Consider the following 15,180-nt stretch of genomic DNA (forward strand, 5'->3'; position numbering starts at 1 on the left):
GGGTGGTGGAATCGCACAGGATCCGCCGCAGGGAGTGGAGCAGAATCATGGCCGTTAATACGGCCTGTCAGGGAGTAATGGAGCTGCGTAGGGTTCGCCGCAGGGAGTGGAGCAGTGTTGTCCGTTACTGTGGCCTGCCAGGGGTCCAGATTGGTCGGTCAAAGTTCGGTTAGAGTCGGTAGCGAGGTCCGGTGCTTGTAGAAGTTTGGACGAGGTCTTCCCACAGTCGGAATAGAAGACGGAGCCTGGCTTCCGTAGGAATCCGAACGGAGTCTACTTGCAGTCGGGGTCGTGGATGGAGTCTGGCTCCCGTGGGAGTCCGGACGAAGTCTGTCCGCAGCCGTTGGAGTCGAGGGCGAAGCCCGGCTCCCGTAGGAGTCCGGGCGGAGTCTTTCTGCAGCCGTTGGAGTTGAGGACGAAGCCCGACTCCCGTAGGAGTCCGGGTGGAGTCTTCCTGCAATTAAAGTCGAAGGCGAAGTCGGCTCCCGTAGGAGTCCGGACAGAGCTTACCAGTAGTTGATGTTGAGGACGGAGCCCGGCTCCCGCAGGAGTTCGGGCGGAGTCTACTTGCGGTCGAAATTGTCGGTGGAGTCTGGGTCCCGTAGGAGTCCGGACGAAGTCTGTCTGCAGTCGTTGGAGTCGAGGACGAAGCCCGGCTCCCGTAGGAGTCCGGGTGGAATCTTCCTGCAATTAAAGTCGAAGGCGAAGTCCGGCTCCCGTAGGAGTCCGGGCGGATCTTACCGGCGATTGAAGTTAGCGACGGAGCCCGGCTCCCGTAGGAGTCCGGACGGAGTCCCTCTTGAAGTTGGAGTCGTGGGTGGAGCCCGGCTCCCGTAGGAGTCCGGGCGGAGTCCTCTCGGAGTTGATTCTGCTGAGAACTTCGGCTGTGGGTATTTTATACCCAACATATGTGAAATATGGGTTTTGAAAAATAGTTTGTATATCGCTATTTAGAAATATTTTTGGACAAAATATTCATTATTAAAATCTTGTTTTTGTTAATGGTATTTTTTTTCTTATTGGTTCTTAGCATTCAGCTAAGTCTCTCTTTCAAAGCTTGAGATTTAGAAGTTTGTCATTTGCAATTACAATGTGAGTATATAGCAAGGTTTTGGAAAGTTGGACCAACCAAGATGCTAAGAATTTATTTGAATGGTTGAGATTATTTTTTCTCTTTACGAGATTCAGGCCAGTCCAGTCAACACAAAGATGATTCTGGATAGTCATAAAATAAGCCCAGTCTCACCTATAATTTTATATATTTGGTGTTTGAGTCACAAATTTCATAGAATTTTAATCCTAACTATCCAAACAAATGCTTAGTTTTATTTTGGAACCCCTTTGACATCATGGTTTTATAGAACTTGTTGGAACTTAAAGGATTTGTAATGTTTTATAGGTTTATTTGTAAATTACCTTAATTTGTAGTTGTGTAATATTAGTTGTGGTTTTCGAATTAGCATGTGGCTAATTTAGATAGTTTGAAGTTAGATAATAGTAAAATTTGTCATGTTTATACTGAGTTATTATTAGATTATTTTGTATTTGTTTTTTGATGAATTTTATCTTACATACCCATAGGGCTAAGCCCTACACACGTGCGACCAATTGACATCGTTTAGCATTTGTCCTTGGTCAGAGGCATGCAGAGTGATTTGGATAAATGGTATTGCTTGTCATATAGACCATCATATAATTATTATTTTATTATAGTGCAAGATATATAATTAAAATATTAGATATTTTTTACATAAATAATATTCACTAAATAAAATACTATTCTCTAGCCTAAAAGTTAACAAAAATAACATTTATAATACCATCATTTTGAATCCCCTCATTATCTGGACAAATAACCTTATCATTCTTGTGTTATGAGCTGTTTTTTTCCGTTTTTCCCAACATCTAGTTTATATAAATTGATACAACAAACAATGGGCAGAATGCATCTATGGAAAAGTCATTAACTGTCCATATTATTATTAAGAAATCTACAATATCACTATTTATTATCACACCAAGAATAATAGAAAGTAATAGAAAAGTAATGATAGTAATCTGTTCCCATCTTTTTCATATGTCATCTTGAAATATTAATTAAATAAAAATAAATTTTTTAGTTAAAACTATTTAACTAAGGATATATATTTAATAAATAATTAATGAAAATGTTATATGATGTTTGATATTATTAGGATCATGCAAAAAATATCCCAATGAAAGGACAGATTGTTTAAATATATAAAACTTAGAGTTTTTTTTTCTTTGATAAAAAACATCTTAGTTGTTACAACTTTTTTTAGCGATCCTAATTAATAACATTTATAATACCATCATTTTGAATCCCCTCATTATCTGGACAAATAACCTTATCATTCTTGTGTTATGAGCTGTTTTTTTTCGTTTTTCCCAACATCTAGTTTATATAAATTGATACAACAAACAATGGGCAGAATGCATCTATGGAAAAGTCATTAACTGTCCATATTATTATTAAGAAATCTATAATATCACTATTTATTATCACACCAAGAAATAGTAGGAAGTAATAGAAAAGTAATGATAGTAATTTGTTCCCATCTTTTTCATATGTCAACTTGAAATATTAATTAAATAAAATAAACTTTTTAGTTAAAACTATTTAACTAAGGATATTTTTATATTTAATAAATAATTAATAAAAATGTTATATGATGTTTGATATTATTAGGATCATGCAAAAATATCCCAATGAAAGGACAGATTGTTTTATATAAAACTTAGAGTTTTTTTTTTCTTTGATAAAAAATATCTTAGTTGTTACAACTTTTTTTAGCGATCCTAATTATAACATTTATAATACCATCATTTTGAATCCTTCATTATCTGGACAAATAACCTTATCATTTTTGTGTTATGAGCTATTTTTTTCATTTTCCCAACATCTGGTTTATATAATTGATACAACATACAATGGGCAGAATGCATCTATGAAAAAGTCATTAACTGTCCATATTATTATTAAGAAATCTATAATATCACTATTTATTATCACACTAAGAATAGTAGGAAGTAATAGAAAAGTAATGATAGCAATATTTCCATCTTTTTCATATGTCAACTTGAAATATTAATTAAATAAAAATAAACTTTTAGTTAAAACTATTTAACTAAGGATATTTTTATATTTAATAATAATTAATGAAAATATTATATGATGTTTGATATTATTAGGATCATGCAAAAATATCCAATGAAAGGATAGATTGTTTAAATATATAAAACTTAGAGTTTTTTTTTTCTTTGATAAAAAACATCTTAGTTGTTATAACTTTTTTTAGTGTCCTAATTAATAACATTTATAATACCATCATTTTGAATCCCTCATTATCTGGACAAATAACCTTATCATTCTTGTGTTATGAGCTGTTTTTTTCTATTTTTCCCAACATCTAGTTTATATAAATTGATACAACAACAATGGGTAGAATGCATCTATGGAAAAGTCATTAACTGTCCATATTATTATTAAGAAATCTATAATATCACTATTATTATCACACCAAGAAATAGTAGGAAGTAATAGAAAAGTAATGATAGTAATATGTTCCCATCTTGTCATATGTCAACTTGAAATATTAATTAAATAAAAATAAATTTTTTAGTTAAATTATTTAACTAAGGATATTTTTATGTTTAATAATAATATATGAAAATATCATATGATGTTTGATATTATTAAGATCATGCAAAAAATATCTCAATGAAGGACAGATTGTTTAAATATATAAAACTTAGAATTTTTTTTTTTTTTTGATAAAAAATATCTTAGTTGTTACAACTTTTTTTAGCGATCCTAATTTTGTCCTTCCCACGATGTCTCATCTCCTAAGCTGATAGAGAGATCTCTCCTCCAAGACTCAAACTCCACGCCTATCATATTTTTTGTACTAAGGATTTTTTTTGGTTTTGCTCTCGTACATATCGCTATATCCGACGGCGATAGCACCAAAAATTATTCCACAGTAGCAAATAATAATATAAAAAAAAATCCTAGGCAAGCAAATTGGCAAGTTTTAATATGGAACATTTGCGGTATATTTAGGCCGCAATCGAAGCAAATTGGGATTGAGGAAATCGAGCAGGTTTGGTGTTGAGCAATTGACGGACGTGTCTCTGTCATCCTGACCAATGCTCCCCCAAATGTTCCAAACCGAAAGCCTAATCTGACCCCATTACGATCAAGTCCATGAACCCGGTTCAATTCTTATATATATATATATTAAAAAAAAAGGCCTTCAGAGGGTCCAGCATCCATGGCTGGTGGCCCCCAAATCGCGTGGACCATCTCACCTCTCTGGCTTTAAAAGCCGACCCGAATTAAACGTCTCCCCTGCTCTGCGTCCCTGCCGCCTCGTTCCTCCCTTCCACGTACCTCTCCAGTCTCCCCTGCTCTGTTTCACTTCTTAAACCCCTTCCAATCTCTCTCTCGACCCAGTTTTTTTTCTTCTTTTCTCCAACGCTGGTGAATTCTCGTGAGCATTTCACCTCCATGTCTCCTAACCAGATCCAATATCCAAGCTTTTTCTCACCAGAGACCGGCATCTATACCAGCAAGCACCCCCAAGAGACCTTCCCCAGAACCCATTCCAGGACTTGGTGTCCTTCCTCTTCTCCCATGGCCACCAAGGTGCCACAGCCCTGGTCGACTCCGTGTCCGGGCTCTCCATATCCTATCCCAAGCTTCGCGACATGGTCGAGTCCATGGCCTCTGGCCTCGACCACATCGGCATCTCCAGCGGCCATGTGGTTCTGGTTCTGTTGCCCAATACCATTCTCTTCCCTGTTATAATACTGGGCGTTATGTCCGTAGGCGCCATTTTTACTACGATGAATCCTTTGTGCAAGCCCGGGGAGATTAAGAAACAGATGAGCATTTCCAAGGCTGAATTGGTCTTCACCTTCTCTGAAAACGTGGGAAAGTTTGATGGACTGGGTGTTCGGGTAGTCACAGTACCCGAAAGATTGGATTTTGATGCAACAGAATTCTCTAGCTTCGGTCATCTTCTTTCGAGGGATCCGAAACAAGCACCAAAGCCTCTAATTCGGCAGACGGACGCCGCTGCGATACTGTTTTCTTCAGGCACTTCTGGACCCAGCAAAGGAGTCGTCATCACGCACGCAAATTTCGTCGCAATGGTGGAGCTCTTTACCCGGTTCGATGCTTCGCAGTATAATACCGAGAGTTGGAAGAATGTGTACCTTGCTGCCGTACCTATGTTTCATGTCTACGGTCTGTCGCTCTTCACAATGGGGCTCCTTTCCTTGGGTTCCACAGTTGTGGTTTTGCGGAGGTTCGATCCGAAGGAAGCAATTAGAGTTATCGATAGATACAAGGTCTCTCATTTCCCGGCTGTCCCACCAATGTTGGCAGCTCTTGTGATGGGAGTTAAAGATTCCAGTGGCTGTAATTTGAGGTCTTTGAGACAGGTCTCTTGTGGGGCAGCTCCTATTAGTGAAAATTTGATACAGAACTTCCTAGAAGCCTTTCCTCATGTTGATTTCATTCAGGTGATGATCACTAGTATGTTATCTTTGATTATTAGTTGCGTTGTTGATTTGATTATAGCTTCTTCCATGAAGCCACTGAACATCTCAGGAAACTGTGCAAAGAATGCTTTCTATATGTTTCTTTGTGCAAATGAGAGCTTCTTTTCTTATACCTCCATTACATAAGCTGCCAATCCAGTGTTAACCATGTCATTAGACAGCTCCCATTGCAGCATCAGGATTTCAATGATGTAGATTATTATTATTTTTTAATATGATTAAAGTTTCCTAAAAATTTTGTTTCCTCAGGATATGGGATGACTGAGTCTACTGCAGTAGGAACTCGTGGTTTCAATACAGCAGATTGTAAAAAGTATACTTCGGTAGGACTGTTAGCTCCAAACACGGAAGCCAAAATAGTGGATTTGAAAACTGGATCTGGTTTGCCTCCGGAATGCAGGGGTGAGCTTTGGCTACGTGGACCGGGTATCATGCAAGGTAACACTTTTAGTTCTTGAACTGATGCATCCAGACATGATTGATGATCTGTGAGAATATGTGTTTGTCCCCAAATTTCTCTTTGGTGCAATTGGATGTTCTTTATCATTCACGGTTTTCCTATGAACGCGAAAGATGTTGCATAACAAGGATAGCACAATAGCCAAGGACATGATGCAACTTCTCAACATTTTTAGTGTAACTTTTGAAGGAGCTACTTTTGCTCAAAATCTTCCTTCTTATTTCATCCATTTATAACTATTTGTATGCATTGTACAATAACCAGGATAGGCATCATGCACTGCTTATGGCATGGAGACATTTAGAATTATTTTCAGTAATAGGAAGGTGTAATTAGACTTTATTGATTTTGTGGCCATTGGTATTTCTGTGTTGGTGAGAAAACCCACGTCTCGTTCTGCCTGTGCACACAAGGCCTATAAAATTTTGAATAGCATTTCAAACAGTTAACTCAAATGGTCATGGTATATTTCGATATGATACACAATAGTTTGAGTTGAATCCTATTTCATATTGTTTGCTTTAAACTGGTTAACGTACTAGTAGTCAACTTCAAAATCACCAAATCTTACCATACAAGATTATAGTCGTTCTTGAAATTTAATCTTATCTCAATTTTTATAAGGAGTATGTGTTTGTATGATTATGTGTTTTACATGTATGTTTTTCCAAGCCTCTGATTTTATGTTCGATCCAGTACGCAGTCTATCGAACACTTGATACAGAAATTTTGTACTCTTTCTGCAATTAGCAAGCTGGGTTGTAGAGATATTTTGATCACCATATATAATGTATGTAAAATTGGACATATATTTTTAAAAATATGATAGAAATTAATTGCACTTTATTGACCCTTCATTTTAAACCAGAGACGTGGGTATTGTTCAAGTACAGGTTGAAGCATTTGGAGCTAGATTTGAAAAAGGTTAATTTTCTTGATAAGTGGAGCACAACATAGACCATGTATATGTAGCCTAAGAATTTCATAAAATATGAGTCTGGATTTACATCCAGTCTCATCCTTAAGGAACGAGGACTTGTCAAATTATCTTCAAAAGTAGATAATTTTTTTTTACCAATTAGACCTTAGAAACCTATAGTGTTGCATGAGAGGCATCAGAATTCTACTCCCATTCAAAGTATTTTATCCTTTTCTCATTCCCATTCTAAAATCCTTGAAAAGAATTCTTTGATGAAAGGCTTCTAACTCAAAAAACGAGGCTAATCATGGGGACCATGAAAATGATGCATAATGATTCATGTGAATTTTTTAAGTCACAAGTTAACTTATTGATCCACAATGAAGCAAGAAATTGAGAATCATGGTGATGATAAAGTTGGATGGGGTTGGTAATATGTGCTTGAGAATGCACAGATTGTTGATATGGAGACAATCAACCCCTCTTTCGGATGATCCATATTGATGGACCATCTTGTTAAACTTTTAGGACTCATTTGGTTTGCGGGAAGAACTTTTCTTTCCAGAAAGTAATTTTCTGAGAAGTAACTTTCCAGGAAGTTACTTCCTGGAAATAGGATTTTGGTATGTTTGGTTGATCATGGGAAGATGACTTATTATAAAGTAGCTTATATTTGGATGAACATCTATTTTCTTGAAAAAACTGTGTAAAATACTTATTATACCCTTAGTAGATATAAAATCATACATTTTTACTCATAAACTTTATATAAATATAAATATTATATTTATATTAATATAAATATAATATAAATATATTATAATATAATATTAAACCATAATAATTTATTGTATTAATATAATACTAATATATCAATATTATATTAACATAATATGAATATTTTAATATAATAAAATTATTAATATAGATATAAATATGATATTATATTAGTATAAATATTATAATAATATTAATAAAAATATTATATTAATATAAATATTAAAATAATATTAAAATATAATAAATATTAATATTATATTTATATGAATATTAAGATAATATTAATATAAGATTATATTACTATTCAGTATTTCATCCTAACCATCTATTGATATTTTATTAAATTTTAATTATGGATCTTAAAAGGGTATTTTAGAAAAGAAAAAAATACTACCACTTTTCATGTCACGAAAAGTATCAAAACCCACCTTCTACATGGGTTTTCACTTTCCATGAAATGTGGGAAGTGACTTTCCATGGGAAGTATTTTTTTTACTTTCTTTCTTCTTAAAACTCTAACCAAACAAGAGGCACTTTCTTCACTTCTCAGGAAGTACCTCTTCCCCCCTCCACTTTTCGTCAACCAAATGAGTCCTTAAGAAAGATACTCATAGAAGAGCTTGACATTTGATGGCAGATGATTTTGTTGGATGCATGTCCTAGAAGTCAATATGGCTGACACATTGTATTTCTCTAGGATACAAATTTATATTTAAAACATTGATTTGATAAATAAAAGGGTAAGTTTTATTTTCATTCAAGTATGATGTATCCTTGAATCGTTTATGGAATTAATGCTTATGATACATCTTCTCAAGGGGTTAAAAATTAGAAGCATGTATAAGTAATTCCTAAATTACTACCCATCATAGTATCATCATGAGGATGGTGATCGATGCAGATAGATCAGCGCACAGATCGCTTTTTTCAGAGTAAATGAGTCTCTAGACTACAGTGTAGAGATACTGAGCGGCAAGTGCGGATAGTTGTTAGAGAATAATTAGTACTGAGCGTGACTATACAAGAGATCATGTGAATTTTTATTCAATTGTCAGTGATCATCTTGATGCTGTAGTTGTGTGAATAGTCTTTTGACCTGCGATGGCACGATTGCTCACAGCGAGGCTGCTGGAGTTTGACTGCACTGAAACATGGCCTCTTTGAGTCTTTGTAGTGTATGTTGGCGACAGTTAGTTCACTGTAGGAGTAGGATGCGTATCTAGAAGAAATCTATCAATTTTGATAAAAAGAAGTAGTCCTATGAGATTTGAAAGGCTAAGTCCGTAAGTCTGTGGCCATAGCAGCGTGATTGATGAAATTTTTTTTATTAGAATCACAATTGAATTTGAGCTAATTGAATCTATTATATGACTGATGATGAAGTTTGATGATTTATTCATGACCTACCATTTAGTCGAAACTCATGATAGAGGGACTAAATCATACGGAAACTACACATCTTGAATTTTTTTTCGATTATGCTGGATTGCCACTACATACTGCTAGGTGTCACTGGTTGATTGTGAGAGCTCACTAGGATTGTTCAAGATCGACGATCCTTATTGAGTTAAGAGTGAAATTATTCCAATCTATTAAAAAAAATTTCAATAATACTATGATAAAGATCATGGTATATCTTACTATCAGATAGAATTGAACCTATGGGATTACACAACAAAGAGATTTGATCTGCATTAAGCAATTGGGCTTATGAAGTTTAAATTAGGTTAGGAGAAATTCTATTGAGTTTACGATGACCTTGCTAGCATAAGATTGAACCTAATTTTTTTTTAGACTTGAATTACTTATTTAATAAGAATTAATTCGAGTTAATTATCTATTAAAAACCTAAATGAATTAGATTCATTGGACTCTAAATATTGGGTGCCTAGAGTTTTGGATCATGTAAATTAGGGGTCCAATCCCCTAGTCGATTTTTTGATTTAATTGGATAGGGCGCTACTTGATTTGATCAAGTGTGGGCATGCCCACTTGATGGAGACGTGAAAGACAAGGGAGGGGCGCACCTCCTTCTCTGGTTGGTGTGTGAGAGAGAGCCCTAGAGGTTGCCAACCTTAGTTCACTTGGGCGTGGTCAAAGCATGAGGGAAACAAGGAGTCCTAATGCAATTAGGAGTCATATTTAGTGGCTAATTTGGTTTTGGTTAAGACTCCAGATGTTGCTCTATTTAAGAGGCCCTCCCCTAAATGTTTTACATCAGATTTTCAAAAAGCTCTAAGCCTCCCAAATAACCCCATGCCCTCCTCTCTTCTCCCTTTGGTTCACACATCCAACAAGCTTGGACGTCTACCATCATCCAATGCCCAACAAGCTTGGGCGTCTCCTCTTTCTTGCTGATTGCTGGTCTTGGTTTCTTCAAAGATCAAGAAGAAGAAGAGGAAAGGAAGATCAAGAAGAGATCAAGAGTTGATAAAAAAATTTAAGTTTGGTTCAGATTCGCTGGAAGATCATTCTTGGAGAAGAAAGATCTATAGCAAAGAGGACCAATTCAGGCTGATCTTAAGTGGATACTCGTAGAGGTCAGACGTTTGTGTGGCTAAGGGAGAACCCATCTTCTTCCAGATCCAGATTCGAAGAAAAGATTAGCGAAAAAAGTATGTGATTCGATCACATATTTTATTTTCAGCATAAAAACAGCATGTATTAATTTCAGCATATAATGTAGATCCTTAGATGCTTTGTTCTTATGCATGCATGTTCTATATTAAGAGGAGTTTTAATCTAATATTTCGTTGCATTATTTAAAAAAAAAAAAAATTGAAATCCACATGCATGCGCATCCTACGAAAGTCCAACAGGTTCCTATTGCCTCATCTATCTACAGGGAAATAGCTACTGTAGGAGATGATTGAATATTGATATGTAAGTACTCAGCCTTCTATTGCAGACCGAAAGACAGCTTTGATCGCTTCAGAAAAATGCACATCCTCCTCTTGCATTTATGCACTCTCATCATGGATATACTAGTCAAAGTAGTTCCTCATTATTTTTGTTTGAATAAAATGTCACAAACCTTAATCAAGGACACGTATTGTAATTTATGTTTGTAAGCAAAATTTTTGTAACCATGTTCTAACTTCACCATTAAACAGTGCACATATACCTTGCAGTACATCCACCTTTGCATGGCAGCTCAAAGTTTACTGGACAATCTTTTTCCCTTTTTAACCCTGACATCAGTTACTAGCATATGTGTTTGTTTTCATCACTCAAATACTGGCTTATTCCATGTGAACAATTGATCTTCACAGGATACTTAAATGATGAGGATGCTACATCATCAACAATTGTTGAGGATGGTTGGTTAAGGACAGGCGATCTTGCATATTTTGATCAAGATGGGTACTTGTATGTGTTGGACCGCTTGAAAGATACAATCAAGTACAAGGGATTTCAGGTACAGAGAAAATTAGAATATGATAAGAATGGCAGCAGAGTAATCAAATCATGTGTTTAGTTCAATCAGTTGGATATATCTCAGGCTTGGATCATTTGTTCAAACAAAACAATGCATAATTTTTTTCCAAAAAAAAAAAAAAAATCAACTAATGGTGTTAAGCATAAACAATGAAACAATGAAGGAAATTATATGAGATTGCTTCCTTAATGTTTCGTACAACTTAGGAATCCATTTTTGTTACAATGCTTCCTTGAGTTATCCTTTACTTTTTCAGTACAATGGTGCAGTAGCTTCAGCTGACTTAGAGGCCCTACTGGGAAATTACATTTCAATACTCTATTTTTGGTTGTAATACTTACATTTATCTTCTTTTTTGGTACAATGGTGCAGATAGCTCCAGCTGACTTAGAGGCCCTACTGATTTGCCACCCTGAGATTCTTGATGTTGCAGTGACATCGTAAGCCCCTTAAACCAATGACATGGAGAAGATAGATTTGCTCTGATTTCTTCTTTATCCTTATTTAGTGCTCTTTCCCTTCTAGTGCTGAAGATGAAGAGGCTGGGGAGATACCGGTTGCATTTGTGGTTAGGAGACCTGGAGGCATGCTTTCTTCTTCAGAAGTAATTGAATACATAGCTAAGCAGGTAATTCACCTTGCTTGCATCCTTATCTTATGAGACATCTATCGCTGCAAATTTCAGAAAATAATACCTACTAGGAATCTACCGCATGAAAATTATAATAAAAATTTTCCAAGGGAAAGGGTAACATGTAAATCTACTGCAACATAGAATTATGCAGTTTCCATCTAAAGACCATGTGATAAATGAACCTTGCTCTATGTTCTATCTGATGATGTATTTTAGCTCAAATTTCATGCTGACTGGATGATCCTAATTATCTAATCTGTTAACTAGAATGGTTAACCGCGAATTGGTTGCAGGGAACCTAACATACTCAAAAATTTGAGGCTTTCCTGAAACTTAAGACTTGATAATTAGATATCGTTGAGAAGTTATACTGAAGATGGTGTTTTTTATAGGTTTTGGAAAAAGTCATGTCAAGACTCCATGAGCTGTTTGGCTGCTTGACAAACTTTATGTGAAAATGCAAGTCAGGTGTTGACAACATTAGGATCATAACTATCATATAACTCGAACAACTGTTTCCATGACATTTAATTTTAACATCAGTTTATTTTTGAAAAAGCTGAGCAATGAAATGCCCCTTTAACATGAGTCAAAGTCGAATCGAAATTAAGGCAGTTGTCAAACAAGTTTCCTATCAGCCTGCACATGCTTTCAAACTTGAGGTGCATGGCAACATGCATTGTCTGGTAAAATAAGAAACCCAACTATTGTCATCCAATAATTGAACCACTTATGCTTTCATATAGGATCATCTTATGTCAAGATTTGCTTCATAACCTTGTCTTACTATATACACGTGACAAGTATTATGAGGTCTCCATGTTCATGCTTGTCGTGTCCTAAAATTTTTAGCATAATACTTCTCTTCCAACCAGACATCGATAAGACATTTTTGTCAGTTATTTTGTGTAAATGAAGGAAGATGACCTTTTAATAGTAGCTCTCCTGTTTCTCTTCTCTAAATCATCTAATGACATCACATTGTGCTACCATCACATGCAAAACGGAAAAGAGGTAACATATTTTAATTCATCGGAACTGGCAGCCATATCTTAGCCACTGTTATGGGTCAAAAATGGCTGCTGATTTTGGTGAGTCATAGGTTTCTCCTATTTTTTCCCATGTCCAGAACTTGTGTTTCAATCGCTGTAGCTTATGACAGCCTATGTTTTTCTGATGATCTTTTGTCATCTCAAATCCTGGATTTGCATCCTTATCTTTTAATCCTAAGCCTCATTTTTTTACGCTATTGGTAATAAACTAGAAATGGTCCATGAACTTCAGCTTTTCCTTTCAAAATAAATATGATAAGAAAAAGCCTTGGTGGCCAATATTTGGGCCCATTGATGGGAGGCTTAGTCATAGGTTTCTTACAACCCTGACCCAAAGCTTCAAGGGCTATGCGATGAGTTTATATTAGCTACTTGGGAGCCATGACCACAACCAACAAACCAATGGACTGAGTCCTGGTGCATGCATTTCATAAAGTATGGACTTCTTTCCTGACCATTGACTTTTCTCATTCTAGCAGCTACTTAGGTTCACATCTTCTACAATCGGAAGCTGGAAACTTTTGAATTGGAGACTAATTAGCCGTGCCTCGTCTTGGAATGAACTTTATTTGACTCTTTCAGATTTAGGACACAATTTCACTTTGGGACCACCAATTTTTGAGAATGAACTTCACTTGCTAAATGGTTGCAGTGTATCTAATTGCAGAAATGACATTTGAGTTGTTGTTTTCTTGATTAGATTTAAAATTCTCTTTGATGATTTTGATAAATATGTCTTATAGGTAGCTCCATATAAGAAGGTGAGGAAGGTCGTATTTGTGAACTCAATTCCCAAGTCAGCAGCAGGAAAGGTATTGAGAAGGCTTCTGAGGAACTACCATGGGGCTTCCAAGATGTAATGCTAGCACCAAGCCTAGCTTCTAACTATGAAACTTTTTGTTACAGTTATATCTTTCTGGTAGGGGTCTGCCAGAGAAAATAAGGCCCATATGCAATGGTCCTCATGAACTTACCAGCGAAATTCATGCAAATAATGTTGCTGGTCCCAATTATTTGAGAGATGGTTACAATTATAAATATCGCCTGAAACAATGACAGAGGCATCATTTGATAAAGAAATTTTCCAGTCTTCTTTATTAAGTCAAGGTGATCCATGAAGTGATATAAGCAGGAGTTCAGAATCAATATCAATGTCGATATTGTACATAACCAGAATAAATTTGTTATAATTGATGATCATCAATGCCTGAAGAGTTGTGGCTGTAAGGACTTGAGCACAGATTCATAGGTAAGATCTCTTGCATATTGGATCTTTCATTGCCACAGAGATATATTACAAAGCCCATTACTGTAGTTGAGGTTGTTATTTGTTTGGATCAGCATCCTCTCTAGTGCCACTTATGTTTTCAATTTTAATTGAAGGATAAAATTTATATTTTTTAAAGAAACGGGTGGTGTTTGTGATCAAAAGAAATTTTGGGAGCCGTGCGTCCGATAATCTTGGGACCTGCAATGATCACATTTAGTTTATTTTCGAGAAGTTTGTGCCAAGTCCGCTTTGGACTTTTTACAAATGATGTCATGTTGCATGATCATTTTGACCTCAGGTGATGAGTAATAATGAATACAGCAACTACTTCCTGTTGGGCAGAAAAGAATAATTACAAGTAAAAAAAAAAAATTATTTTAAAAAAATTTAAAAAATATTTATTGAAAATTGAAAATAAAAAATTAAATTTACAGAACTATTGCTCCGATATTTTTTTTTAGTTTTTTTTACTTATTTTTTATTATTAATTTATAATATTTAAGATCGTAATGCAGTGGATAAAAATTAAATATTAAATATAATTTTGGAAGTCAAAAAATTTATTTTAGAACTAGAACAACCATTTATTTTTTTTACAACATTAAAGACCTAACAAACTGATTTAGGAATACTATAAGAAATCTGATCTTTTGCGATGAAATTTTTTCATCGCTAGAGATGAAATTTTTATCGCTAAAATTATTAGCGAAAAAAATTTTTATTACTAAAAATTTATAGAAAAAATCTCGTAGCAAAAGATTTTAGCGACGAAAAAATTTTATTTTATCGCTAAAATTAGTCAACCGCACAACGAAAAAGTTCATAGCATTAGTGACGAAATATTTTCATCGTAAAAGTTTAAACTTTCATCACAAAAATTTTGACGAAAAATATTTTCATCGACAAAAATAAATATTATTCATTAGAAAATTTTATTATTTTTATCTTTTTTTTTTAATTTTAGTAATAAAAAATAGAATTTCATCACAAAATTTAGCGACGAAAAAAATTTTATCAGTAATATAGCGACGAAAAAA

At 35.0% G+C, this 15,180-nt stretch overlaps 1 protein-coding gene across 1 annotated transcript in view; it reads left to right on the forward strand.

The window, feature by feature from the left end:
- LOC105044100 (4-coumarate--CoA ligase-like 6) overlaps positions 1–13,928 on the forward strand; it is a 17,022-nt gene extending 3,094 nt beyond the window's left edge. Inside the window, 8 exon segments of the mRNA XM_073256008.1 lie at positions 4,085–4,124; positions 4,478–4,598; positions 4,601–5,550; positions 5,814–6,027; positions 11,021–11,166; positions 11,560–11,627; positions 11,713–11,815; positions 13,617–13,928. Coding sequence (XP_073112109.1) covers positions 4,085–4,124; positions 4,478–4,598; positions 4,601–5,550; positions 5,814–6,027; positions 11,021–11,166; positions 11,560–11,627; positions 11,713–11,815; positions 13,617–13,733 — 1,759 coding nt within the window. The 3' untranslated portion in view covers positions 13,734–13,928.
- The last annotated feature ends 1,252 nt before the right edge of the window (positions 13,929–15,180 follow it).

This window comes from Elaeis guineensis, chromosome 4, assembly GCF_000442705.2.
Source record: "Elaeis guineensis isolate ETL-2024a chromosome 4, EG11, whole genome shotgun sequence".
Lineage (NCBI taxonomy): Eukaryota > Viridiplantae > Streptophyta > Magnoliopsida > Arecales > Arecaceae > Elaeis > Elaeis guineensis.